General features: G+C 36.8%; 8 protein-coding genes and 2 long non-coding RNA genes across 12 annotated transcripts; 3 read left to right on the forward strand and 7 right to left on the reverse strand.

Moving 5' to 3' along the window:
• Positions 1-155: 155 nt before the first annotated feature.
• Positions 156-1,970, reverse strand: LOC9320839. Its single transcript, XM_021033307.1, has one exon. The coding sequence runs from the start codon at positions 1,653-1,655 to the stop codon at positions 387-389; it is 1,269 nt and encodes a 422-aa protein (XP_020888966.1). The 5' UTR covers positions 1,656-1,970; the 3' UTR covers positions 156-386.
• A 624-nt stretch (positions 1,971-2,594) lies between these two features.
• LOC9320840 (threonine dehydratase biosynthetic, chloroplastic) lies at positions 2,595-5,745 on the reverse strand. Its single transcript, XM_002884728.2, has 9 exons — positions 5,057-5,745; positions 4,724-4,903; positions 4,382-4,651; positions 4,028-4,234; positions 3,687-3,935; positions 3,538-3,608; positions 3,336-3,453; positions 3,092-3,226; positions 2,595-3,007 (listed from the first exon to the last, which is right to left on the reverse strand). The coding sequence occupies exons 1-9, from the start codon at positions 5,459-5,461 to the stop codon at positions 2,867-2,869; spliced, it is 1,776 nt and encodes a 591-aa protein (XP_002884774.1). The 5' UTR covers positions 5,462-5,745; the 3' UTR covers positions 2,595-2,866.
• A 100-nt stretch (positions 5,746-5,845) lies between these two features.
• LOC9320841 (peptidyl-prolyl cis-trans isomerase FKBP16-4, chloroplastic) lies at positions 5,846-7,839 on the forward strand. Its single transcript, XM_002882605.2, has 10 exons — positions 5,846-6,084; positions 6,196-6,336; positions 6,437-6,492; positions 6,568-6,623; positions 6,870-6,932; positions 7,028-7,097; positions 7,182-7,271; positions 7,355-7,432; positions 7,507-7,547; positions 7,633-7,839. The coding sequence occupies exons 1-10, from the start codon at positions 6,015-6,017 to the stop codon at positions 7,658-7,660; spliced, it is 693 nt and encodes a 230-aa protein (XP_002882651.1). The 5' UTR covers positions 5,846-6,014; the 3' UTR covers positions 7,661-7,839.
• Positions 7,840-7,878: 39 nt separating this feature from the next.
• On the reverse strand, positions 7,879-11,009 carry LOC9318718 (transcription initiation factor TFIID subunit 12). 2 transcript variants are annotated; one of them, XM_021030742.1, is made up of 9 exons: positions 10,497-11,009; positions 10,344-10,382; positions 10,091-10,249; positions 9,130-9,627; positions 8,817-8,891; positions 8,636-8,714; positions 8,481-8,545; positions 8,354-8,389; positions 7,879-8,211 (listed from the first exon to the last, which is right to left on the reverse strand). In XM_021030742.1, exons 1-9 carry the CDS (start codon positions 10,923-10,925, stop codon positions 8,080-8,082), a joined length of 1,512 nt encoding a protein of 503 aa, XP_020886401.1. In that variant the 5' UTR covers positions 10,926-11,009; the 3' UTR covers positions 7,879-8,079. The 2 variants fall into 2 exon arrangements, with proteins under 2 accessions (XP_020886401.1, XP_020886400.1); XM_021030741.1 differs by having other exon boundaries at positions 10,344-11,006.
• Positions 11,010-11,482: 473 nt separating this feature from the next.
• LOC9320842 (germin-like protein subfamily 3 member 2) lies at positions 11,483-12,520 on the reverse strand. Its single transcript, XM_021033851.1, has one exon. The coding sequence runs from the start codon at positions 12,284-12,286 to the stop codon at positions 11,603-11,605; it is 684 nt and encodes a 227-aa protein (XP_020889510.1). The 5' UTR covers positions 12,287-12,520; the 3' UTR covers positions 11,483-11,602.
• Positions 12,521-13,196: 676 nt separating this feature from the next.
• Positions 13,197-13,785, reverse strand: LOC9320843. Its single transcript, XR_002333077.1, has 2 exons — positions 13,683-13,785; positions 13,197-13,517 (listed from the first exon to the last, which is right to left on the reverse strand). It is a non-coding gene; the product is annotated as an uncharacterized LOC9320843 (long non-coding RNA).
• Positions 13,786-17,756: 3,971 nt separating this feature from the next.
• On the reverse strand, positions 17,757-18,328 carry LOC110230522. The gene is made up of 2 exons (XR_002333637.1): positions 18,217-18,328; positions 17,757-18,020 (listed from the first exon to the last, which is right to left on the reverse strand). It is a non-coding gene; the product is annotated as an uncharacterized LOC110230522 (long non-coding RNA).
• Positions 18,329-18,620: 292 nt separating this feature from the next.
• LOC9318719 (40S ribosomal protein S28-1) lies at positions 18,621-20,710 on the reverse strand. Of its 2 annotated transcripts, none has more exons than XM_021030517.1 (2): positions 20,587-20,710; positions 18,621-18,966 (listed from the first exon to the last, which is right to left on the reverse strand). In XM_021030517.1, the coding sequence occupies exon 2, from the start codon at positions 18,904-18,906 to the stop codon at positions 18,712-18,714; it is 195 nt and encodes a 64-aa protein (XP_020886176.1). In that variant the 5' UTR covers positions 18,907-18,966; positions 20,587-20,710; the 3' UTR covers positions 18,621-18,711. The 2 variants fall into 2 exon arrangements, with proteins under 2 accessions (XP_020886176.1, XP_020886175.1); XM_021030516.1 differs by having other exon boundaries at positions 18,621-18,907; positions 20,587-20,704.
• Positions 20,711-22,039: 1,329 nt separating this feature from the next.
• On the forward strand, positions 22,040-22,884 carry LOC9320845 (protein COBRA). The gene is made up of 2 exons (XM_021032945.1): positions 22,040-22,582; positions 22,673-22,884. The coding sequence occupies exons 1-2, from the start codon at positions 22,138-22,140 to the stop codon at positions 22,738-22,740; spliced, it is 513 nt and encodes a 170-aa protein (XP_020888604.1). The 5' UTR covers positions 22,040-22,137; the 3' UTR covers positions 22,741-22,884.
• A 360-nt stretch (positions 22,885-23,244) lies between these two features.
• On the forward strand, positions 23,245-25,574 carry LOC9318720 (heme-binding-like protein At3g10130, chloroplastic). Its single transcript, XM_002882608.2, has 8 exons — positions 23,245-23,551; positions 23,633-23,719; positions 23,801-23,871; positions 23,958-24,059; positions 24,156-24,260; positions 24,642-24,777; positions 25,156-25,265; positions 25,365-25,574. The coding sequence occupies exons 1-8, from the start codon at positions 23,284-23,286 to the stop codon at positions 25,437-25,439; spliced, it is 954 nt and encodes a 317-aa protein (XP_002882654.1). The 5' UTR covers positions 23,245-23,283; the 3' UTR covers positions 25,440-25,574.

The following is a 25,574-nucleotide window of genomic DNA, read 5'->3' on the forward strand; positions in this document are numbered from 1 at the left end:
AAAAAAAGGCTGCCAAGTGCGCGCCAGAGGGCAGGCAGCTGCTGGGCCCCGACCTGTATATTTCGCGCCTATTGATTAATTTCTTCTCACTTTACCCAACCGTTGAAATATCGACAACGTGATAATCTGCATTCTCCACATTTGAAACTACAAAGTAGACGTGCTAATCAATTTGCTGATTAAAGACCTTCTGTCTACAAAGTTTATTTTCTTCTACTTTACCAATTAAAGACATTCCTCCATAGTCCATACTTTAAAGATTTTAATTTGCTGATTACTGTCCCAAAACGTGAGAATCCTAGCATCCTCCACATTAGAAACTACAAATTTCTAAAATTTCTAATCCTAACCACTAAAATGCTGAAACTGTGAAACACTAATCACGATCACCCTTTAGCGGAACTAAGGTCAACCCGTTTACCCGAAGACTGTAACTCACTCAACTCAATCTCAGTCCGCCGTAAATTCAGAACCATCCTCTCCGTTTCAAGCCTCCGTCGCTGATTGTCAAGCTTAGCCTTCTCCATCTCTCTCTCCTTCTTGCTCCTATATCTCATCCACTTCACCCTCTGCTTCTCCATCTCCACTGCTTCCCACTCATACCCAATCTTTTTCTCCTCAATCTCCAACATTTTTCTCTTCATCCACTCTTTCTTCTCCCACACGCTTTTCCCAACATCTTCCACTACACGCGTCGCTTCTTCCCTCAACCGCTTCACCGCCGTTGATATCCTCTGCTTCTTCCTCGTATCTTCTTCCACCTCCTCCTCTGATTCCTCCATCTCCGATTCCGAATCCTCCGCCATATCAGACTCTACTTCCTCCTCCACCTCCACACGCTCCACAATTCTCGCCATTTTCCCTGCTTCAGCCGCGTGAAAACAGTTCTGCTGACTAGGAATCGAAATCGGATTCTGTTGCGGTGGTTGGTCGTGACCACCAAGATGACCACAACTATTATGATAAGCACACATCTCTCTAAAGAAAAGATGCTTAGAATTAAGCAACTTCTTGACTTCATCTTTCAACTTCACAGTCAAATGATCCATACTCTCTAACAATCCTTGATTCTCTACGACACGACAAGCGATTCCTTTACCAAGAATGTCGTTAACTCTCTTGTACCTTTTGTTCAAATCATTGAACTTGTCTTCACATTGTTGTGGTGACACAGAGAAACCTTTCTCCACCATAGCTCTCGACACAGATTTCCACTTCCCTTTCTTCTGCAACATCCCTCCTCCGCCGCCACCGCCGGTCTTTTTCTTGGGGTCAATTGGATCGTTTAAACCAGCTTCGTCGCCGATGTAGAAAACCGCCATGATCAAAAGACGAACCATTGTATCCGTCCATTTCATTCTATGCCATTGTGACAATTTCCTCTTCCCGTCGGTTCCCGCGCTGTCTTCAGGGTTGCAACCGGATCCGGAACCCGACCCGCGATCTTCGTCGTCGCCGGCACCGCTTATGGGTGACAATTGTTTGGGTTTTGAGGCGTATGGGTATAAGGATTTCATCGGCGGCTGAGTTTGTTGGTCGCCGGAGGTGGTGTAAGGATGAGGATGCTGGAATTGAACTGGATTTTGTGGATTTTGCGGCATTTCTAAGCTTAACATTCTTGGACTAAACCCAGAGAACATCACATTCGATTCCATCAAACTCTGAACCCTAAATTGAAGAAAATTTGAAAATTGGAAACAATAGTAGATAAATCAACACGAATCCCACAAACCCAGATTTTGAAACCCAGAAATTCGAAATTTCCGACCAAGTAAGAGAATTCCGACAAGAATTTGTAACTACAGTATCTTCGAGTTCTTACTTTTGAGTTTTGTTTAGTTTGTGTTGAAGAAGTTTGTGGTGAAGTGGTTTCAGGATTGGAGTCAAAGGAAGATAAAGAGAGTAATATACAGAGGAGAGAATCAGAGCAGCTGGTTTTGGGGGCTGTCATAGGGATGATCTGAAAACTGCCCATGGTTTTGTGGTTTTTGGTTTTATTTTTTTTACTTTTATTTCCTTTTTGGGATTACAAAATCAATCCCAAACCAAGGGGCTGGTTTTGGCAAAACAATGGAGCTGCCTTTTCCTTGGCCACTGTTTTACACTTTTACCCAATAAATCCAACCTAACTTTTCATAAGATTTTTTTTCTTAAATGCCTCACAAGTTAAATGAAAAACATATTTGTTTTTTTTTCCTAAACTTATATAGATATGTTTTTAAATTTCACAACTTTTTCTTTATATCATAGAAAATTAGAAATCTTCATACAAAAAAAAAAAAAAACAGATATCAATCATTATTTTAAAAAGTTCCATAAAATAAAAATAGATATATGAAGTTTATGGTCTTTTAGAAAAAAACATTAACCAAATATAGTAACTGTTTAACCGCGTAATAATGATTGTGACTTTTTTGCCAGCCTTAGGTCAGAGTCAGACCAATCTTAAACTGAGACAACCAAAAATGATGGATTTGGTACACAACAGAACAAGATTAGGCTTGTAACCCGAGCAAAAATTTTAGATACAGGACTAGACAAACACTTATTAAGCTTTGCCTCTTTGAAAATCAAATACCAAGTAACCCTTTAAGAAGATCAATACTAAGCATCATATAATTTACATATTCAAAAAGAGATTTTATTATGGATTAAGAGCAATAATCATAGAGAGATTTTATTATGGATTACGAGCAATAATCATATAGAGAGATTTTACTCATTCAACTACCGTTACTAAAACGCTCATCCGACGGACCCGAGAGAAAACAGACAAAAGAAGCTCAAGAACAACCATGATCAGAAGGAAGACTCTGATGGGTTCTTCTTCTTCCTGGGATTTGGATTATCAATCACAGCTTCAAACTCAGTGCATCAGAAGCTTAAAATTGTCGTCATCACTTACCAAGAAGTAGTCGTATCCAAGAGCTTTAGCTCGGTTTTTAAATTCCTCCATTTCTTGCTCAGGGACTTGGATCCCGACCAGCACATTCGCGCCCGTCTCACCCTTTTTTAAAAGAAGGAAGATGTATAGTAAGGAGGAGCCTCAAAGTTCCATTAAAACATTTTTATGGTGAATTGGGAAACAAACCTGTCCACGGTAATGGAAAAGGGTGATGTTCCACCGTGGACTGAAAGAGTCCAAGAAGTTCATTAGAGCACCAGGCCTCTCGGGGAAGGTGAATCGGCATAGAACCTCGTCTCCAACAGTAGATCTTCCTCCCATCTGATATGTATAAAGTGTGACAACTTTGCATCAACCAATGGGAATGAATTGGAAATATAGTAATCCTAAAGGAGAAATAAGCACAGAGAAAAATCGATCAAGGACGCACTAAGTAACGCAGGTGATCTTTCACTAAGTCACTGGTTGTGAGATTGACAGTTCTGAGCTGAGAAGATTCCATTCTCTTCTGTAGTGCTTTGAGCTCTCCGGCAGTGTGAACTCCGACACTAGACAACAATACACAAAATTGTGCAGATTAGAGGATGAATAAACTACTCGGGAACGAAGGAATTTCCCAGGAATGGACTTACCTGTATAGTACAACAGCCTCCTTTTCCGAGTTACATCTATATTTGAACTCGGTTATGTTCATTGGTCCAACCTGCACCCATTAATGTTTTGTATTAGATGCATTCTGTAATGGGATTAACTTCTATATGCTATAATACCAAACACACACCAGCTCACAGAATTGCTTAAAGCTTCCAGGTTTTTCCGGCATGAGTGTAGCAAGAACAGCCTCCTGTTGCCTACCGACATTGGCGAGTTCTGTCACAATCCTTAGCTTGTCAAAGTTCATGTTAGCACCACTGGTTATGGCTACTACATTCACGTCCTTTAGGCCATAATATTTACAGTATGCCTCAGCTCCAGCGAGCGCAAGAGCCCCTGCTGGTTCCAATATGTTCCGTTTCTCCTCAAACATATCCTGTAGAGACAAGTATATGGTTATCTACAATGCAGTATGCATATGCTAAACACCGTATGACAAGGGATAACATATCAAGGATAGTACCATACCTTTATTGATGCACAAATAGCATCACGAGTGACAAGAACAACACCATCCATTAGATTTCTGCTTATACGAAAAGTCTCTTCACCAACTTCTTTAACTGCTACACCATCTGCAAATCCCCCAACCTGGTCCAATATCACCCTCTCACCGTGATGCAGCGACAACGCCATTGCATTTGCATCAGCTGGTTCTACACCAATGATCTTCACCTGCATAACCCAAAAGTCACAATAAGAAACAGAAGCTGAAGGAACTCATTTCTCAATAAAAAATTTGGATTTTGTCACAAGTAGCTGTTAGTAACAAGAACAGAACCATGGTGACATTGCTAAAGCAGTCACAGCAAAAAAGAGTACCTCGGGAGCAACCCTCTTCACATAAGCAGCAATACCAGCTATTAAACCACCACCACCAACTGGCACAAATATAGCATGCAATGGACCCTTAGCCTGACGAGTGATCTCCATCCCGACAGTCCCTTGTCCAGCAATAACATCAGGGTGATCAAAAGGAGGTATAAACGTCAGACCCTCTTCTTCAGCTCGTATCTTAGCATGTGCTTGTGCTTGATCATACGAATCCCCGAAAAGAACAACCGTTGCACCCAAATTCTCTACAGCTTGCCACTGTTTTTTCAATCCCAGAATACCATCAGATACTAACTTCAAGAAATGAGAAAGCTTAAAAATGGAAAATACCTTAATCTCAGGAGTTGTAACAGGCATAACAATCACAGCAGTGCAGCCGAGTTTACTAGCAGATAAAGCAACTCCTTGAGCATGGTTTCCAGCTGAAGAGCAGATAACTCCTTTTGCCAATTGATCTGCTGGAAGTTTCACCATCATATTGTAAGCTCCACGAAGCTTAAACGAGAATACCTGAAACATGTCCAGTCACCACTCAGTACAACAACACATAAACCTCAATTTCATACATGATTCAGCTAAAAATCAACCAATATGTATAAATCACGAACCTTTAAAAAAAAATGCAATCAAAGAATTTAAAAAGGGAGGAGCTTTTTAACTTACAGGTTGCAAGTCTTCTCTTTTAAGAAACATACGAACACCTAATCTCTTAGATAGCTTCTTAGCCAATTGAAGTGGTGACTCAATGGCGATGTCGTAAACCTTAGTGGACAGTATATTCGTCAAATACTCCATAGCTTCGACTATGCTTCCGTTCTCAGGCTCGTTCGTACGTTCTGGTACCGCACCGAGGTAACCGGCTGGGTATTGCAACGAATTCGGAGAGACTTTGAGCCGTGGTAAAGGAGCCTTTGGAGGCGGCGGAGCCATAGATGTTTCGTCTCGTGACATAACAGCCACTGGGATCCGAGAGCGGGAGAAGTGAGTGATTCCGATCACTGGTTTTGATGGCAGGGGAATGTGGCTACGGAGAGTGGATGGCGCCGTTGGAAGCCGAACGGAATCCATGGGTTTAGAGAGAGTTAAAGAGAGAGAAGCAGGTGGTGGTGGCGGCTCTTAACAACACAACAAACAAAACTATCTGTGAACGGTATGGAAAAAAAAAACCTTTTATAAACCGATTCTCACCAAACATTAACCAGGACTTTTTTTGTCTTTATATAAGTTAAACCGGACACATAAATTACAAACCGAACTTAAAAAAACTATTACTCCGTGATTGTCCCTAATCTATTGCATGTAATTAATAACGACAATGGACGCAATTGGTGGATCATTCCTACATTTTGTATTTTTGTTTACCTTTTTCTTTAGCAAAAAAAAAAAGAGATTTATTTATTTATAAGGTCTCCGACAAGAAATTTGGTTGTAAAATGGTGGTGTGACTTGAGAGAATCTTAAAATCTAGAACTTGTGGATGAGAATTCCAGTTTTATCCATTTCTCTCTTCTTCTTAGTCTCACACACAATTAAGGGCACACCCTGAAAGAAGGCAAGAATCAGTTAGTTTCTTCGTTTTAGACAACAAGAATCTGTAAACTAACACAAAAACATTGAAACAATGATCTTAACAATGAAACTTGTTCACCCTCTCCATCACTCTCTGTCTTCCTCCATTCCTTTTCCATCAAGTACACACATCTGTTATCTCTCTCTGTCAACTACTTGTATGTTTTGAACCAAGAATCAAGACACGGATTAAGCTAAACATTGTTTTGTTTTGGTTTTGTTATAATTTGCAGGAAAAAGTCAATCCAAACCGTACCGGTGCTCGTTACCTTCTCCCGGCTGCGAAAAGGTCATCAGACCAGAGACTGTCCTTTCTCCGGCGCCTGTGAGCTTCGAAGGGAGAAGGGTTTTACTTGGATGTCTCCTCGCTACCGGTTAGATTATTCTCTAATCAGTTCTTTACATCTCCACTTAAGCTAGCTTTCAATCAGTGTTTCAAAATTCTTAAAAGAGTTGTTGTCTGAATCAAAACAGCCTCTGGGATTTTGTCAACTGATTCAGCCGAGGCCGTAAGCACCAGCAGAAGAGCTGTAAGCATAGATATCTATATGCATAAATTGTGTTCTTGACTCAAAACTCAATCTCTTACATACAATTCTCTGCAGCTACGTGCATCCAAGTTACCGGAAAGCGAATTCACGACTCTCCCTAATGGTCTCAAGTCCGTACATTTTCCCTTTACTACATAACCGTCCCCAAGATCATGCATGATGCATTGTTTAGATTGAAAACAGTGTTTATGAGACCTTTGAAATGTTTCAGAACTCGCCTTCCCGCCTACAATCCGGAATCTAATGCAACTAGTTTTGTTTGAATTCGTTAGAGTACTTGTACCGCAAAATGGATTGAAGGATAAGAGTCTTTATCGCAAAAATCAATAGTTTGGTTTCTAATTATTTTGTTCCAGGTACTATGATATAAAAGTTGGCAACGGAGCAGAGGCTGTGAAAGGATCGCGGGTCGCAGTACGGTTGTGAATACGTTTCCTGCTAACAGTTTTAACAAGCGTTGACGCTTAACCCAAAGGGATTGTGTTGCAGGTTCACTATGTTGCAAAATGGAAAGGGATAACGTAAAATGGAAAGGGATAACGTTCATGACAAGTCGACAAGGACTTGGCGTTGGAGGTGGAACGGTCAGTTTAAGGAAATCTCACAGAATCCATTACTGTACTTTGAATATGCAAGGATCCTTTACTGATAATAAAGAGTTTTTGCAGCCTTATGGGTTTGACGTTGGGCAATCAGAGAGAGGCAATGTTCTGAAAGGACTTGATCTTGGTGTTGAAGGGATGCGTGTAGGTGGTCAGGTTAGATTTTGAAACCGAAAGGGCTTTACAAAGTCAGGCCACACAAAGTCTTGTTTTGATGACCCGCTGAGGTTTGTATACAGAGACTGGTGATTGTTCCTCCTGAGCTGGCTTATGGGAAGAAAGGAGTGCAAGAGATTCCTCCAAATGCAACGATAGAGGTAACCAAGTTGGATTAATTTGAGTTTTGTTGGCTCCAAAAGTGGTGTTCATTTATGTTACCTTTCTTTTGCAGCTTGACATTGAGCTGTTATCAATCAAACAGAGTCCTTTCGGGTAAGTGAAAACAATCAACTAAAACCCGGTAAAATTGATCGAATGAACGTGCCCTGAAAACTTTCTTTTCGGTTTTATTCTGCAGGACGCCAGTGAAGATCGTTGAAGGCTAAAAGGACTAATGAAGCCAAAATTGTATCAAGATTTTCTGTGTACACTCCCCCCAATGTCAACACATCAGTAAAAGTATAAAACTGATCAAAGCTATGGAAGATTCAACTGTATGAGACGAATCTGTTTAATGGATAATACCGGCTAGTCCGGTTCGTAACCGCTTTATAACTGTGTCTCATCTCTTATCTCTCATCTCTCAATTCATACACCTTTGTGCTTTGCAAAACATTGAATCAATTCAATCCCATAAGGTGGTCAGATACTTTACTAATGGTTAAAATTAAGATCTAGCCTAGCCTCCATGCTTGTAGTTATCTTGGACTAAGATCAAGATGAAGTACAAAATGGGTGTTACAACATTCGTACCTTTGTAATGGAAAATTCCTACAAAACACGATTGGAGGGTTGATCTAATATATCAGTGATTGAAAGTTGTAGAGCCCAAGGGATTAGAAGGCGTCTTTGACTGACCGCCTCTTGCATTAGCAGTCCCATGCCCAAACTGATTCCTGGCGCTTGCTGCTTCTGTTGCCGTGACCGACTTCTTTATCTTCAAAACCCACAATGGATATGCAAAGTCAACAAGAAAAATCTTCAATATATAAGCTTATCTTCTACTCAGTACCATAATCTAATACTGTTTGCCAGGTAGGATGGTTAAAATCATGTATGCTTTTTTACTTAAAACTTACGACGGCAAGTCGCTCTTTGTGAATATCTGTTGTCAACTGCAAAACATTATCCAAGGAAACAAACAAAGAAGTTAGCAACTATATTGTAAATTGGACGATTGATAAAATGCAAATCTCTAATTCTTACTGGCTTTCGAAATGTCTTGAACTCATCACTGCTAAAACCAGGAGGCCTGATATTCCAGTTTCTTTCTACATTTAAGGAGAACAGATACTAAAAATAAATTAATCATTGTAATTGGAAAGAAAACGGGCAGACGGATAATATGGATCAGAACGAACCAACATGGAGCAAGATGTCCTTAGCCTCTAGAGTATCTGACTTTCTATGCTTGGCTAAAGAACAGCCAAAAGTTGTGATCTGGGTAAAAGGAAACACAACGTGCAGGATTTAGAAAAAAAAAAAAACTCATCAGAGGACAGAAATGTTTGACTCTTAGCCAATGTGGTGTGGGCTACTTACTGATTCCACAAAATCTTCAGCAATATCAGCAAGGATGTCTTCAACCTCTGGATCCAATTTCTCTGACGGGTCAATCTGTGGATAGGCAAGGCATTTTAAATTTAGAGAAAAAATCAATGGATATCATGCAGAGAAATTGAGTGTAGAACACCATCAAAGTAGCCCCTATAACTATAGATATATGTTATTACTGAATCTGTTCATAGTCACCATGCATGCTTTTTGGCTTTCTATGGGAGGTATTACTGGCATACTGGTCAATATGCAAAATGGCTACCCAAAGTTGAGAATATAAAGAGAGGTCAGTGGATACCTGTTGAAGTAGCTCATGGATGCTTCGTTTCCCCAGGATACGATCATCAGATGTCTCATTCTCTGCAGAAACTGTTTTAGCATGGTTTCCTGGTTGAGCCACAGGAGGCTGGCTTGGCATTACCGGAGAAGTAACTTTCTGATTTACCAACCCTTGGACCCGGGTTGGTTGATGTGGGTGAGGTAAAGGCTGCTGCGGAGATCTCAATTGTTGAAGTTGCTCTTGAGGCTGATGTTGTTGTTGAGATTGTAGTTGCTGAGGCTGTGAAGTTGCTGCTGACGTAGAAAGATGTTGCTGAGGAATATGAGGTCTTTGTTGCATGGAGGGAGAATTTACTTGTGGTCTATACGAAGGAGGTGGCAAAGGCGGCTTCCCTTGGGGAGTAGATGATAACCAAGGTTGATTAATGGCTTGCAAGCTTTGTTGTGATGCACCAGTAGATTGGACACTAGGAGAGCCAATAGGTGAAGGTCTCATAAGGCTATGTCCTTGAAAGTTCTGCCAAAATAAAAATATAAAGAATTAAAGTGTGCAAACAAAGTTCATGAAGAGTTTTGTCAAACAAACTCAAAATTACAATGAGGAAAGAGTTACAAGAAAAGCAAATTGATGTTGGTCAAGTAACCAATTCAGCTTACAAAACACAGATATGCAAGGTTAGGTGGCTCAAAGTTACTATATAAAGGAAGCTCTGATGTATTTGTATGAGCATGTAACATTCACCTAAAGCTCTATCCAGCCATCCGAACATTTGAGTAATTAGCAAATCAAAGAAAGTAGTGAAAATTTGCTATTAAGTCATACAGAAACTTTGTATCTTAGTACTTCACAAGTTTTGAGCTAATGAGGTGAACAATGATTCCCAAATCATACAAGGCAAATTTTATTGTTAACAATGAGTCACAAAGCTGGAGTTCCTAATTTTCAAGGTACAGAGGCCAGAAGGATCAAATATACATACTTGGGCAACAGGAGATTGGGTACTTGGGGAGGAAGCTGGTCTTAGAGACGATTGAGTTGGTCTCTGTTGGTGCTGAGCCATCCCACTCGGCCTCATTTGGGAACCTGAGCCAAGTGTCCCCATCATCCCAATTCCCTGAGTTCCTTGCATCATTCTAACCTGAACACACACACACACACACAAAAAGTTGGTATTTTTCTTGTAACAAGCACAATTCTTTGAAATGTGGCACATAAGAGAGATAAAAATCCACCTGAGGGGCACTTGAATTGGACGTAGCTTCTGACATTCCGACAGTTCCACGACCTAATCCGCCGTACTGCTGCCCAAAAGAGCCGGGAAAAGCAGAAGGCGTATGTTGAGAAGGTGTAGGAGAAGGACTCGGAATTGGGGAAGCTGGAACGCCAATCGCCATGCCACCTCTTTGTTGCCCAGTAATAGGTAAAGACGAAGACGAAGAAGCCGGAGCTGATGAGGAAGATAACAATGGCGACGAAGCGGAGGAGAAGTGAGTGTAAGAGGAGTGTTGTTGCCATGGTCTCGAGTACGCCTGCGGAGGCGGCCGTACCAAAGGCTGGGAGAGATGTTGCTGCTGTTGCGTCACCGGAGATGTCACCGGACGCGCGTATTGAGGAGGATTAGGGTTTGGATTGAGCGATGGTGATTGTGGAGCTGGGGAAGAAGGAATAGAGGAAACAACGGAGGAGGGACTCGGATTTGTAGAAGGCGGTGGTTGAATCTGTGTTAAAGTCGCTGGTTTCGAAGCTGAATCTGATGGCTGAGGAGGTGTTTCCGGTGGCTGAGACGCCGTCGAGCTTTGCCGTGGCTGATCCATGAGAAGGTTGTGAATGTGGAGGGAATGGAGATGTTGAGGTTATAGAGAATCTAATTGAACCGGCATTTCTGGTACGGTATTAAACAACTAAACCGAAACCGCAAAGCTCGATATATAAAAATACCGGCTTTAACAATTCCTTCTCTGTTATGTGAGAAACAACACTCTTGTAGAAAAAGAGAGGAAACGATGAGTTTAAGCAACGTTTAATAAATGAGAGTGCTCAGATAGCAAGTTAAAGTTTCTTCTATTGCTGGAAATATAGCTTCCATAGCTTCCAAGTTAGCTAGTGTCAAATAAATCTCGTCTTTTTCTCACATATGTCCAAGAGTACAGTGATCAAATTACGACAAATTGGAGGATTTTTGTAGCCTTTAGAGCCTTACAAAGAAGAACTGGCATTGATTTTGATATATTGTGTGTATTGGAGAAAATATTGTCAAAATTTCAAAGCTGGTGACGTTGCCAAATTTATGTAGGTTTAGTGATAATAATTCAGGATTATATATGTGAAGTGTGGATAAGCGATAATAATTCAGTTAGAAAGAAACATTGTCTAACTAAAGATGACCATTTTTTGGGTCAAAATATATAAAATAACATTATGATCAAGAACCATAACATAGATAAATAACTTCCATATAATAATTAATCTCGGTAAGACTTAAGCGAAAACATCAATGCTCATTAGACATGACAGGATCAAATCTTTTCTTCAACGTACCAATCTGCTTAAGACTCAACCCAAAAGCTTTCATAAGCAACTCCTCATTGATCCCTGATCCAAAAACAACCGACGGTATCTTCTGAATACCAGGGTTTTGGCTATTAAGTCCGCCGACAATCGTGGCCGTAACATCTCCCACGTTCATCTGAAAATGCACAAGCCCTTTGGGGTAAACCATCATTTCTCCTTCTTCCATCACTTTTGCGTAAACCTTATTGTTCGAGTCCACAAAACCGGAGTAAACCCGTCCTTTAACCAAGTGGGCTACTTCCGTGGCCCGCGGGTGGTAATGTGGTGGGTTTATGGATCCTGGTTTGAGATCAGCCCGGACAAACGACAGGCCTAATGTGTTAAGGCCCGGGAAGTTTACCGGGCTTACTGGGACGGTGGCGAAGCCAGTCTCCGTGAAGTTTCCGACAGTTTTTAGACCGGAAAAGACAAAATCTTCGGTGGTTACTTCGGAGGAGTTTTTGCAAGGAAGATTGGTGGAGAAGTGATGGTCATGATAAGGAGATGTCATAGGTTTTGGTATACAGAAGTCTTGGATGGGATCAGGGTCGGAAGCCAATGTGAAGCATACACTAAAACAGAGAAGACAAAGAGCCTTTAGAAGAAACAGAGTGTTTGCTTCCATTTTACTTGAGGTGTGAAGAAGAGTTGTGTTACGTCCGGTTTAAATAAGCAGATAGCCATATATTTGGAGGGGGTAAATGAGTGACTCTGGTTAAGATGGTTCGCTTTCGGGTACATTGTTTGGTTACTTTTTATCGACCAAAATTTCGTCTGTGAAATTATGTGTGAGAGTAAGGTGTGGGTTTGGATATGTGGTTTTGGTTATGGGAGTGGTTAGGCCGGTACATTCACTGATAAACCCTTTTTTGGCTTGATTGACAAATTTCTTATGAATTTACTCAGGGCCGGCCCAAACTATTTGAGTGCCTAAAGCAAAAAAAAATTTGGCCCATTAACAAAAGCTGTTATAAAAAAAAATAGAAGTTTTAACATGTATGAGATTCGAAACCGTGACCTGTACAACAAAAGACTTCAATCTAACCACTAGACCACAGTAACATTTTAAAAATTGATGCCCCTAAAACTACTTATAATTATTTGATGCCTAAAGCCCTTGCTTCATGGGCTATACCCATGGGCCGGCCCTGAATTTACTATTCGTCTATGTAAGCCAGGATACAAATTAATCTCAGATCAATACAATTTTGCATAAAATTGGAAATATAACTGGAACCCAAGGTTTCGATCCCGGTGTCACCCCAGGTATATAATGTAATTTTGGTTTAGGCTTAACCAAATGGACCAAATCTATTTCTTGGGCTGAAACAGAGGCACGTATAAGGCGTGCAGTGTGCGCAGTGCGCATGCCATGAATGATATTCAAAATGATGAATTTGTTGCCTAAGCTTTTTGTTATGTACTATCCAAAACATGATTAAGGAGACACATATATATTTTTTATTTTTTTTTGAACAACGCTTATAAAGACACATAAACATCGTTTTTCGGTGGTAAAGGTTTAGGAAGAGAAATCAATGGGTAAAAGTAAAACAGCCTCAATTTTTTCTTGATTTGGCATCTCTTTTGGATTGAAGTTGATCACACATCTTTTTAACTAAATATCTTAAAGTGACTTAATTCACATGATCACCACTCACAATCGGCAAGACAGTTACAAGTAAGATCAGGGTAACTAGTTTCATCACAAGTGCAATTAGTAACAATTGTTTTTAACGCCGCAAAAGCTTCTACACACATATAGTCTCTAGCTTTAGCATCACCAGTGCAATGTCGACCATCTTCCTTCCAAACATTACTGATTTTGCACTTCCTCACCTTTTGATCTTCCATCTCTATCATTTTTATATCGATCAAAATATAAAATTTAAATAAATAATCTGAAACACAACAAATTTATAACAAAACAATGATCTATAACCTTTCCCATACTGTTTTTTGCAATAAAAAATCTAAATTATGCTAGTAACCAATCAAAGCTAAAGAGGTTGATATATTACCTTGAACCGTGTTCAAAATAAGGAGCATCATAACACATGAAAACAGAAATAACGTCGCAGACTTCATAACTTAAGTAAAATAATCAAGCTGTAAGGATGTGAAATTCAGTAAGATGATTTTGTGATTAAGAAACTATGCCCTCTTTGTCTTTTTATAGCCCTTAAGTAATTTATGAATTAGATTCTCTAGATTTGATTATTGATTGAATTAATGTTTGATTTGACTGTTGACCAAATTTTTATTCATGTATAACTAATAAGTACAAATTTTATTTTACAAAAAAAATCAATACTTTTAATTTCAGTTATCAAAAAATCACTTTGATACAATCTCAATAGATTTTACTATTTTAGTAATAAATCAATAACTGTAGTACAATACTTCCTATGTATCAAAATATATGTTTTGACTAAAAACACAAAATTTAAGAACCTAGTTGAGTTTTTTTTTTTTTTTTTTGTATTTTTTTACGTTCAAAACATACCTTAATATCTAACTAAAAAACTAAAAATAGTTTGACCAATGATAAAATTTATCTATACTAGTATAATCGCAGCACTTTTGATGACGGGTGGGTAAAAAAGCTATCCGACGCATTTTAAAAATTCCTTCACAAAAAATTTGTTGGGTCGGGTTATATTTAACCCAACTCATACACCGGATATTCCATATTTAATAATTTAGATTTTTAGAAGATTTGATTAAGATTTATAATTATGATTCTCCTATCATCTTTGTTTGATTTGTTTATAACTGTTTTGAATCATCATATAATACATAAAGTAAAAAAAAAAATCAATTTTTTTCTGCATATACTGTGATTCGAAATTTTAAAAACGGACATATATTATCCAATTGACGAAAATGTGTGTTCAACGTTCTACATCGATTAAAATATTTAGACAATGATTCAGAATCTTATCATAAATAAGAACATTAATAAAATAAATGAGTTTTTTGGCGGGATGGGTTTGGCGGGACGGGTTTTTGAATCAACAATAATAAAAAGATTAAAATATCATTAATCCGCCGCTTCAATACGGATTTAATCCTTATTTTTTTAATACAAATCACAGGACGGGTTAAGAAATTACGGAACGGGTTATATTTCGGAAATGATTTATATGGCGGACGAATTTGAATCAATATTTATATATCGCTTTAATACGGGTTAAATCCTCAGTTTATTAATAATTATCTCTTGGACTCGTGGTATACCGTTACTTAATAACAATTGTAAACTATAATATAAATAAATATGTTATAAGGAGATACAATTTATAAAATATTTTTATACTAACTTTAAAATTAAATCATCCCGCGGTGTACCGCGGGTTAAAATCTAGTTGGAGAATATAAACAGTTACAAAATGATGAATTTGTTGCCTAAGCTTTTTGTTATATACTGATGTTGTAAAATTATTACTATCCAAGGCATGATTAGAGAGACAAACAATTTTCGGTGTTGCGAAAGTTTTTAGGAAAAGGAATCATTGGGTAAATGTAACAACCTCAATTTATTTCTTGATTTGTCATCTCTTTTGGATGAAGTTGATCACACATATTTTTAGCCAAATATCTTTAAATTGAGTTAAATAAATTATCACAATGATGGTGAGAAAGGCATGCGATGAATTGCTATATTATGCTTGTGACGGAAGTAAAATAAAGAAATCAGGTAATGATGAACAATGGATCCCATATCATCATTATGTTCTGTATCTACAATTTTTCTACATATAGTATTTTCTTTAATAGGAATTTTACAGATACTCTCTATTTGATTTATCGGGTTCGAAATTCAGAATCTTCTTGATCATGTAAATAGGAATTTGGTTGTGGCAACTGATTCATACCTAGCTAGCTTTGCTTCGAGATGTTTATTAATCGCATTTTAGAGTACCTAAACAAAATGTGGAGTACTTTGTTATTTGGATTAAAATTCAGTAGGATTAACTTTGCCTCTCTTATAAAGCCACGTTTTTTGTCCTTTTACATACAATACACACATTATAACAAAAACAGACTTAACTAACAAAATACATCTTCGGCGATTAACAAAATAAAAATAAAACAGAGTTTAAATAATTAATTAGTATAATATTGGTATTTTAGAATTTTATTTATAAATACATGTGTGTCATGGGGTATTACAGTTATCTAAAAAAATGGGAAAAGATTAAAACATAATTCTAATCTCTATTTTCCAAACAAACTTGAAAGAGGTCTACAATGTGTTTTGGCCTTTAGCAGCACTGGCCGTTTTATGGATGATCTTACAGAGGTGGACGATTATACAATATCGAACACTTCAAGACTATCATTGAATGCATCATCTCCCACTTTTGCATTCTACAAGACAGGTAGGATATCTCCTCTCGTGTTAACCTACTATAGACTCTGTCTTGGTAATGGAAATTATACTGTTAGTCTCCACTTTTCTGAGATAATCATTACTGACGACAACTTATTCTACAGTTTTGGTAAGCGTGTGTTTGATATCTATGTTCATATACTTTGATACTCGTCTATTAATGTAAGCTATTAACGATTGAATTCCTTACTTACTTATATTCTCAAAGTTGGTAGTTAAACTTTCAACATTAATGAAGTCGTTGGTGGATCGGGTAAGCCGATCATAAAGACAGTTGTGGTACATGTAAGCCGAATATAAAGTTTTTGGTACCCCCAAGTTATGTTACATATATTGGCCACTCAGATAACTAATTTAATAGCATTCAATTTCACTATAAACTCCATTTTGGAATAAAATTCTCTTAAACCATATCAACACCAAATTTTTTCTTTTTTTTTTTTATGTCCAACACACCTATTTCTCTACTTTTTTTGCTTCTAAGGATGAATATCACAATATAGTAACAACTTTTGTTGTGTTTCTGACTAATGAACTAAGAAAAAAAAATCTAAGAAAACAATAAGAGAAAAATAAGAAAAAAATAAGCAAAACATAAGCAAAACATAAGCATAAGCAAAATAAGACGTTATGGTAATTATTTAAATTGATAAAGTATGTATCCTTAGGAAAAATATTTATGTATGTGAATAAAAACTAATTAAAATATCTTTTTGTATATAGCTTATAAATATAAGTATATGAATAAAACTAATTAAAATAGATATTAATATATTTGATACGTCCTCAAAAAAATATTTTCCTACTAAATATGTTTAGTTCGCGTTAGTTCTTTCTTTTATGGATCTTATTTCTTAAATCTTAACCGTTGCCCTTTTAGAATGAGGAATCCATCATCCATCATCTCATTCCTTGTGTCATTAGTTAGATGACAACCTTTTCAGAATTTATTTACACTTATTCCGATTTTGGTATATTTTATTGGGTTTATATTGAAATTATATCCAACAATTGCCAACTGATTTAGTTAAAACTAAATTTGTGTATTTATAATATAAAAACTATAATTCCTATGAGAGTTAATTTTTTATTATTTTTACAGCTGTATTTTTTGTTGTTTAATTTCTATTCCACTTTAGTTTCAATATGTACATAAACATTTTGTATTGTTGGATAACTTGAAGAAAAAAAGAAAAAAAAAAACTTGAACATATTAATACGTCGGTCTCTTTAATTTGTGTAGTTTTTATTGATGTCCTTGCCAAAAGAATTAAGAAAAAAGATTCTTGAAATGAGGACATAGAGACAAAATCACGTGTGCCTTTTAGATATATGCGGCCAGAAGCCTAGAAGTTCCAAAAAATCCTTGACTGTTAGATTTTGTTTTGTATGAAATGAATTAGAAATAAAATAATTGAACTTTCAAAATAATCACAACATGAATAGACTAATAGTTACTATATTATTATTTGAGAATAGCATTACATTTTGATATAATAATAAATATTATTATTTGAGAATAAAATAAGTAATGTAAATTATCATTTGAGTTTAGGAATATTGCCTTTGTTTTTAAAAGAAAAAAATCATTAATATAAGGGGCGTATTTTGAGTAAAAATTAGAGATGTTGGTATGGATGATTTAGAAAGGCATATCACTCTCCACTTTTTTTTTTTTTTTTTTTTTTTTGTCACAAAATATACATTCACTCCCTTTTTGTATAAAAGAGAATAGTAAATATATTTTTGTTATACAATTATCTTAAAACCTAACAAAGATTAAGACACCTACACATAAGACCAGCGTAACTAGTTTCATTACAAGTGCAATTAGTAACAACTATTTGTGTCTCCGCAAAAGCTGCTACGCACGTAGCATTTTTAGCTTCATCGTCACCTGTGCAGTTTCGACCCTCCCAAGATCCAACGATTTTGCACATTTTGGTATTATGAGCTTCCATCTCTATTATTTTAAACCAATCAAAGGAAATTTGTATTAGAATAATTGGAAACGCAACAAATTTATTTATTAAACCATTATGTAGAGTCTTTTCCCTTGTATTTATTGTAGTACTATTTTTTGCAATCAAACTCCTAATCTGCAAGTAACCAATCAAAGCTATATAAAAAAAAAAAAAAGAAGAAGATTGATATATTACCTGGAACCGAATTCAAAATAAGGTACATAATAACACATGAAAACAGAAACAAAGTCGCAGACCTCATAACTTTGATAAATGATCAAGCTGTAAGGATGCAAAATTAGGTGAAATGATTTTGTGATAAGTAAGCTTTGATTGGTTAAACATAAACTATGCTCTCTTTGTTCCTTTATAGCTCCTGATGGCAGTTACTTCCATAAGTAATTTATGAACTAGTATCTAAATTTGACTACTAATTGAGTAACGTTAGATTTGACTGTTGACCAGATTTTTTTCAAATATAGCTGTTACAAATTTTATAAAACTTTTAAGACGTTTTAGTGAATTCCAGTAATCATAAATAACTTTAATACAATCTCAATAATAACTTTTAGTGATTAAATAATAACTATAATATGAGATAGAAGACTCTAAAGCATCCATCTTTGATAGTAATTAATATTTTTAACATCACAATATAAGACTTCAATTATCCAATTTGCAAAGAAAGAATTAACGCAGTCTTCTAGCTTCTCTCTCAGACTCGAGCAGGGTGAGAATATCTCCCTCTCTGACTGGTCCTTTGACGTTCCTCATGATGTAACGGTCCGAGTCAGTGAACTTCACTCTAACCTGAGTCACTTGACCCCTTGACCCAGTCCTTCCCATCACTTTCACTACAACAGCGTGCTTGATCTGAGAATCCATTCTGATTCAACATACCAAAAACATTCAGAGACGCGTTTTGTTTTACATAAAGTGAAAATCCTGAAAAATATATTATTGTTCACAGTTGAATTAAGACTGTATAATAACTTTTATAAGCCAATCACAGCTCTGGAGAACAACAGATGCAAACAAAGCAGATAAAACACTTCAAAAACACTAATCAGTGAAAGCAAAAAAACTTGAAGACGACATCACCAAATGATTATTAACAGCTTCTCAATTAAGGATCTATTGGGAGAACCGGAGATCGACCGAGATCGACGATCGAGATGATCACCCAAGATTGTGGAAATCATGAAGATCGAGAAGGATCTAGAAGATTATCATAACTTAGTTTAGGAATATTTACATTTATCTTTAAAGTATTATTTACATTTATATTTATCTTAAATTAGAAAACTTAGATTAATCTCATCTCTATATAAGAGGATGTATTTTGTAACTTTATTCTTATGAGAGTCTATTATAATTCTTCCTAAACACTTTTGTGTTCTTTACTCTCATCAATTTATCATGGTATCAGAGCCAAGATCCTTTCTGTAGATTTTGGATCCGTTACGTTGGCTTCCGCAAAGAAAAAAAAAAAATCAGTTTCGGGAACAATGATGTTTTCTCGCCCTCGCGAGTTTAACTTCTCCTTTTGATTAAACTACTCGCCCTCGTGAGTTGTTTTTTTTAGCCTCGCCATCACGAGCTACATCCGAACCTCGCAATCACGGGTGTTATTTTCTATTACTTGAACCCTACGATCGGGTATAAACGTCGATGACTTAACGGCTGGGTATTGTAGCCGCTTTGAACCCTACGATCGGGTATAAACGTCGATGACCTAACGGCTGGGTATTGTAGCCGCATTGAACCCTACGATCGGGTATAAACGTCGATGATGACCCGACGGCCGGGTATAAAGCCGTTATTTTGAAGACTTGTCCAATCTCAAACGTGTAACCACGTATGAGCTTGCCGGGGGGTATTGGGAGAACCGGAGATCGACCGAGATCGACGATCGAGATGATCACCTAAGATTATGGAAATCATGAAGATCGAGAAGGATCTAGAAGATTATCATAACTTAGTTTAGGATATTTACCATTATCTCTAAATATATTATTTAAATTTATATTTATCTTAAATTAGGAAATTTTATCTCTATATAAGAGAATGTAATTTATAACTTTATTCTTATGAGAGTCTATTATAATTCTTCCTAAACACTTTTGTGTTCTTTACTCTCATCAATTTATCATGAGTTAAGAAGCTAGAAGATTGTAGATATCAGATGATTTCATTTAACTGAGTGGAACTAGGGCTCATAAATCTAACAAGAAAGAGAGAATCATACGGATAGATTCCAAAGAATAGAGACAAGGGTAAGTAATGAGAGACTGTAGCCTATTCAGTATATCTAACAAAACCAGTTTATAAGATTTCTCAATCAATGTAAGAACCCTAACATGCTTAAGTTCAAAAGCTTGGTTTCTCAGTAAATCAGGAACTAAACTGATATCTGACAAGCCGGAGAGGAAACTGTAAACAGAGCATGGACATTACAGACAAATGGGGGAAACCATAAACGACTCAAAGCGATTACAGAATAAAGACAATCAGAAGCAAAACATATAGAAACGAAACATAAGTATTGAGTGAGATGAAGAGAACCTTTAGATAGGCTCTGCGATGGGTAGAGAGTTTTAGCGTCGATAAGAGTTTAAAGAGCAGAGATACTAGAACCCTAATTCGAGAGACGCGACAAGCATTAAAATTGGTTTCGTGAGAGAGAACTTATACGACCAAAATCTTGACATAAAACCGTAATCAGTTCAATTAATCTCAGACCGAACCGGTTCTTTAGTGTTTCGAAAGAAGGTGGAGCTGGAGCCATCTGGCCCATCTCCATTCCTCTACCACGTGGGCACACACGTGTAACCATTAGATTTGTCACAATTAAAATTCTATTAGACACACGTGGGCTCTTAAAGAGTTCTTAACAAAATCTTAGATCAAAAATTAATGATAAAGCATGTAAAATACTAAGAAAGGTGTCTTAGTTAAGAGCCATTATTCCTAAAAGCCATTGTTAAGAAACCCTTGATAATCATGTCCTTAAGACCGTTAAATTTTGAACGATCAAAGTTGTTAGAAAATATGTCTCTAGATGAGCAAGATGCTTTTGGTGAAAGTTTGGCTGAAACATCATTTTATTTGAACATTGAAAGTTCACCAGCAGTATCATGTTCAAATTTTTTTAAAACTGGGTCTAATTTACATTAGTAGTTCTTGTTCTGCTAAGTACCGCTTTGTTAAGATTACTATGCTTTTGTCCCCTTTTTTATAAAAAAATTACAAACTCATGTTAATGAATCAAACATTACTTCACTGCTTATGAGCATAAAAATATGCTACAGTTCATGAGACTGGTATTTTCTCCAATGCTAGCATTGCATTTGCGTCCCCTACCTTATTGATCTTCCTAAAATTAGGTGAACACAACCCCATTAGAAACAAATAGTACTGATTCATATATATTGCACGCCTTGACTTGTTGATATCTCGTGCATCTCAACATGTATGAGCTAAGCTTAAGTACTAATTAGGTAGAAACGGTGATCAACAACGACAACCAACAATCACACTCAATCAAGAATTTTAAAATATAAGATGCTCTTCTAGTAGATGCAAAATTTGAAGGTTGGTGTACCTTCTTTTCAACCTCTAATATCAAACTGCAACAAGAATATGAATGTTAATTATCAAGAAATGTAAATTATGACTTTAGTATACCTCTGTTTATAATTTTTGACGAAGCATGAAGAGAAAACATATGTTATATCTTTTATATTATCGTGATTTAAGAAAGCTCAGCTCTTATTACAAACCTAAAATCTCTTACAAATCATATTACACATGACTTTATATCTCGTAGAAAATGCAATTAAATCTAGTAAACCAAATCACACGAGATTTTTTCAAAGTAGATAGTTTCATCTTCAAGATCAAATCCGATGTTGTACTTCTGAAGTGCGGTTGTCCCGATGATGTTAAGATTGATTTTCGGGCTCATCATCACAGCTAAACAGAAATACTTCATATACGGTCTCTGTATATATGGCTGTATAGACCGTATCTTAGAACAGTGGATAATAATAACTAAATCTTACATGCTTCTTATCAGAGGACCTAGTCGGGAATGTGACAATAAGGTGGGACTTTATGAATATAAGTCGTGATAGTTACACGGCTAATGTCACAATCTTCAACTATTTGAAGAAGCAAGAAGCCATTGAAGGGCCATGGGAATTAGGGTGGACATGGTACGAAGACGAAATTCTATTGAGCACTCTGAGTGCTAAAGTTTCAAAACAAAGTAATGTTCTGAAATTTGGAGAGTGCTGCAATCATAGGGTGACCTTTGTGGACTTACCCCAACAAACTGATGATGACCAGCGAATTGTAGCAAATTGTTGCAAGGGTGGTGTCATTCCTTCATGGTTTAGAGAAGCCGACCTTGCTAAAAGCTCTTCTTCATTCCAAATTAGTGTTGGCCAAGTTGGGATAAAATTTCATCCCCCGCCATTAGACGTGATGTTGACCACACAAGGATTAGAATACGTATGTGATTCGTTGTCGGAAGTAATGAATACTCCGGGTTATCTAAGTAAGTTCATTTATTTGTTGGCACATCCTATAACCTATATATGTCTTACATAATCTTTTACAATCACTTCATGTTCCTTTTATTTTGTAGATACGTGGCTGACGACGTGCAATCTCTACGCCCTTCAAATATTAGAGATCCACGAGGTTCATATATAACAAAGAAGATCTATGCAGTTTCTGTGTGTTTCATCGCTTAATGCTATTAAAATTTATTGTTATGTACGGAGTCTTATCCTCCGAGATTCATGACAAAAAAAAAGAAGAGACATGAGTTGTGGTGTTTTTTTTTTTTAATTTTAGGCGTTTAGTTATTGGTTTTTTCATCTTTGATCCAGAGAATTTTTTTTCCTGTCTTAACAAAATTACAATTGATCCCAAGCAACGTAAAAAGATATAGAAATTCCTTCCAAGGGAGATGATTCCTAAAGAGGATGCATCAAGTGTCAATTCTTGGTTCATCATCTGGAAAATCAACTGTAGTATCAAAACTTGTGGCAATAACACCTATTGAAACTTAACATTAGAGAGGAAAAGGAAAAAAAAAAAAAGAAAAATCGGTTTGGTATGAGGAGGACCAGAAAAATCTACCGGTATGGTATGAGAACCAAAATCGAGCGGTCGGGAATTTGATAATTAGAATTTAATTAATAAAAATTGTTTCTGGGAAATTGGAAGAAGATTGATTGATTGCGAAGAGAAATGATGATGAGCTTCTCCTCCTCCATTGCATCATCATCATCCCTCTCTCTTCTTCTGTCTTCATCTCACAAGAAATTGCCCATCGATCTCAATTCGTTTCCAAACCCTAACCAGAGATGCTCAGTTAGCGTCAGAACGGCGAGAGTGGTTGCTGCTATGAACAGAGCTATCCGGCGTCAGCGGCAGAGTCAAGCCGTGTCCGCCACTGAATCCAGGGTTTCTCTTGTCTTTGCTCTCGCCTCTCAGGCTTCCTCTGTCTCTCAACGCCGTAAATGTTCCCTCTTTCATCACTTGCTTCTATTTCTGCAATTTCGTATCCGAATCCAACTATTTGCTTGGTTTCTATCAGTTTTAGCTGATTTGGCGGTGGAGACTGCGAAATACGTTTTCCCGAAGAGATTCAATAGCTCTAATCTTGAAGAAGCGTTGATGTCCGGTTAGTTCATAGCCTTTTTATCTAGTTTATCTTTCGCTTTGTGTGTAGTTTAATTTGTTAAAGCTTGAATCTTTTATCTAGTTCCTGATCTCGAGACAATGGAATTCAGAGTTGTAAGTAGGACTGATAAGTACGAGATTAGACAAGTTGAGGTTGTTCTTCTTTTTCTCTATGTTACTTTCATTCACACTCTCTGTTTAAACATAGACTCACTTTAAAAGCCATGACTTTGATGCAGCCTTACTTTGTCGCCGAGACTACAATGCCAGGGGAAACTGGATTTGACTTCTATGGTGCTTCTAAGTCTTTTAATGTGTTAGCTGAGTACCTATTTGGTAAGGTACATTATGAACCATTCGTATGAATTTTTGCTTCACTTTTGTTTGATATTTGAATACTGGCTTGCTTTAAATCTGGATGCTTTTGTTTTCGACAGAACACAAGAAAGGAGAAAATGGAGATGACGACCCCTGTTGTTACTCGTAAAGCCCAATCTGTTGGAGAAAAGATGGAAATGACTACTCCAGTAATTACTACCAAGGTAAGTATCTCATCAATGGATCGTGGAGGGTTTCTTTTTGGGAGTTCTTAGCTTATTTTGACATAGATAGCATATTTTGGAGTAGCTTTGAGTGAGTTGGGTTTCTTCTTTTTATTACCTTTTTTAGATGAGGCTTGTTCTTGATAAGATTCATCACCCTCCTATGCTCTAGATGTTGAAGAGATCAATGATAGTGTATAGTATTATACTATTATTTCCTCATATGTAAGTGCTAGGAACCTGGGATTCCTGCTTGTTAGTTTTCTCTTACAAAATTGGAGATTAGCTATGTTTCGTTTTCTTAGGTAGTCTTTGATTCATTTTTTTCCTTGTTCTAGGTCCTAGTCAATTAGTAGTATATGATTTGCTTGCATGCTTCAGGCAAAAGATCAAACTCAGTGGCGGATGTCTTTTGTCATGCCCTCAAAGTATGGTTCGAATTTGCCACTGCCAAAAGATTCTTCAGTCAAAATTCTGGAGGTGCCACGAAAGATTGTTGCTGTTGTAGCTTTCTCAGGTAAAGATATTCAATTTCACATCCACATCTGACTATACACTAGTTTGAACTTTGAAGAATCAAAGATATTATACACCAGAGAATCCCGAACTAGTTCCAGTCTTGTATATCTGTCAGAGATTATTCTCATGATCACAAACAAGCAGTTAAAATAGTTAGCGCATTCTCTCTAAAATGATTCTCACGAATTCGCCTAGAAAGAAATGTCTAGTCTAATGTATGATATACAACACATAATCTTGACATGCAATGTTCAGTACATGTTCATGGTTTCGGATAGTTATCTTTCACTGAAACGAAGGTACTGGGTACCTCTTGAAGCATCTAACATGATCAGAATTTTCTTGTCATCTATAAACAAATTCAACTTTCTTTCAGGCTATGTTACCGATGAAGAGATTGAGAGACGGGAGCAAGAATTAAGGCGGGCTCTTCAAAACGACAAGAAGTTTCGAGTGAGAGATGGAGTTTCAGTTGAAGTTGCACAGGTTAATCAACAATCATAAATGACAAAATGGATTAAATAAGAAAATCAAATCGTATGTCTTTAGACTCTCTACTGACACTGATGAATTCGTTCCCTGCAGTATAATCCACCATTCACTCTCCCGTTTATGCGCCGCAACGAGGTCTCTCTGGAAGTTGAAAGCAAAGAAGATTAGCCCCATGACAAGTACACACATACATACATGTATATACACAGTTAAATATTTGTGCTAAAGACAAAACGCGTTTACTTGAATAGTTGAATACGATTAGTAATTAATGGTCTTAGAAGCCATTTTCTTCACCCACCA

The sequence above is a fragment of the Arabidopsis lyrata genome (assembly GCF_000004255.2).
Source record: "Arabidopsis lyrata subsp. lyrata unplaced genomic scaffold ARALYscaffold_3, whole genome shotgun sequence".
In the NCBI taxonomy this organism is placed as follows: domain Eukaryota; kingdom Viridiplantae; phylum Streptophyta; class Magnoliopsida; order Brassicales; family Brassicaceae; genus Arabidopsis; species Arabidopsis lyrata.

Bases quoted from the DNA above. Each gene is read 5' to 3' on its own strand.
- LOC9320839 (XM_021033307.1), bottom strand. From the start codon at position 1,655: ATGGAATCGAATGTGATGTTCTCTGGGTTTAGTCCAAGAATGTTAAGC.
- LOC9320840 (XM_002884728.2), bottom strand. From the start codon at position 5,461: ATGGATTCCGTTCGGCTTCCAACGGCGCCATCCACTCTCCGTAGCCAC. The intron at 4,652-4,723 runs GTATTTTCCATT...TTGAAAAAACAG, and splicing joins TTACAACTCCTGAGATTAAG to TGGCAAGCTGTAGAGAATTT. The intron at 3,008-3,091 runs GTTTGTTTCCCA...CTTTTAAAAAAG, and splicing joins TTTTCCATTACCGTGGACAG to GGTGAGACGGGCGCGAATGT.
- LOC9320841 (XM_002882605.2), top strand. From the start codon at position 6,015: ATGATCTTAACAATGAAACTTGTTCACCCTCTCCATCACTCTCTGTCT. The intron at 6,337-6,436 runs GTTAGATTATTC...GAATCAAAACAG, and splicing joins TGGATGTCTCCTCGCTACCG to CCTCTGGGATTTTGTCAACT. The intron at 7,548-7,632 runs GTAAGTGAAAAC...TTTATTCTGCAG, and splicing joins ATCAAACAGAGTCCTTTCGG to GACGCCAGTGAAGATCGTTG.
- LOC9318718 (XM_021030741.1), bottom strand. From the start codon at position 10,925: ATGGATCAGCCACGGCAAAGCTCGACGGCGTCTCAGCCACCGGAAACA. The intron at 10,250-10,343 runs GTGGATTTTTAT...GTGTGTGTTCAG, and splicing joins CCAATTCAAGTGCCCCTCAG to GTTAGAATGATGCAAGGAAC. The intron at 8,546-8,635 runs GTTCGTTCTGAT...CCTTAAATGTAG, and splicing joins GGACATCTTGCTCCATGTTG to AAAGAAACTGGAATATCAGG.
- LOC9320842 (XM_021033851.1), bottom strand. From the start codon at position 12,286: ATGGAAGCAAACACTCTGTTTCTTCTAAAGGCTCTTTGTCTTCTCTGT.
- LOC9318719 (XM_021030517.1), bottom strand. From the start codon at position 18,906: ATGGATTCTCAGATCAAGCACGCTGTTGTAGTGAAAGTGATGGGAAGG.
- LOC9320845 (XM_021032945.1), top strand. From the start codon at position 22,138: ATGAATATAAGTCGTGATAGTTACACGGCTAATGTCACAATCTTCAAC. The intron at 22,583-22,672 runs GTAAGTTCATTT...TTTATTTTGTAG, and splicing joins GAATACTCCGGGTTATCTAA to ATACGTGGCTGACGACGTGC.
- LOC9318720 (XM_002882608.2), top strand. From the start codon at position 23,284: ATGATGATGAGCTTCTCCTCCTCCATTGCATCATCATCATCCCTCTCT. The intron at 23,552-23,632 runs GTAAATGTTCCC...GGTTTCTATCAG, and splicing joins TTCCTCTGTCTCTCAACGCC to TTTTAGCTGATTTGGCGGTG. The intron at 24,060-24,155 runs GTACATTATGAA...TGTTTTCGACAG, and splicing joins CTGAGTACCTATTTGGTAAG to AACACAAGAAAGGAGAAAAT.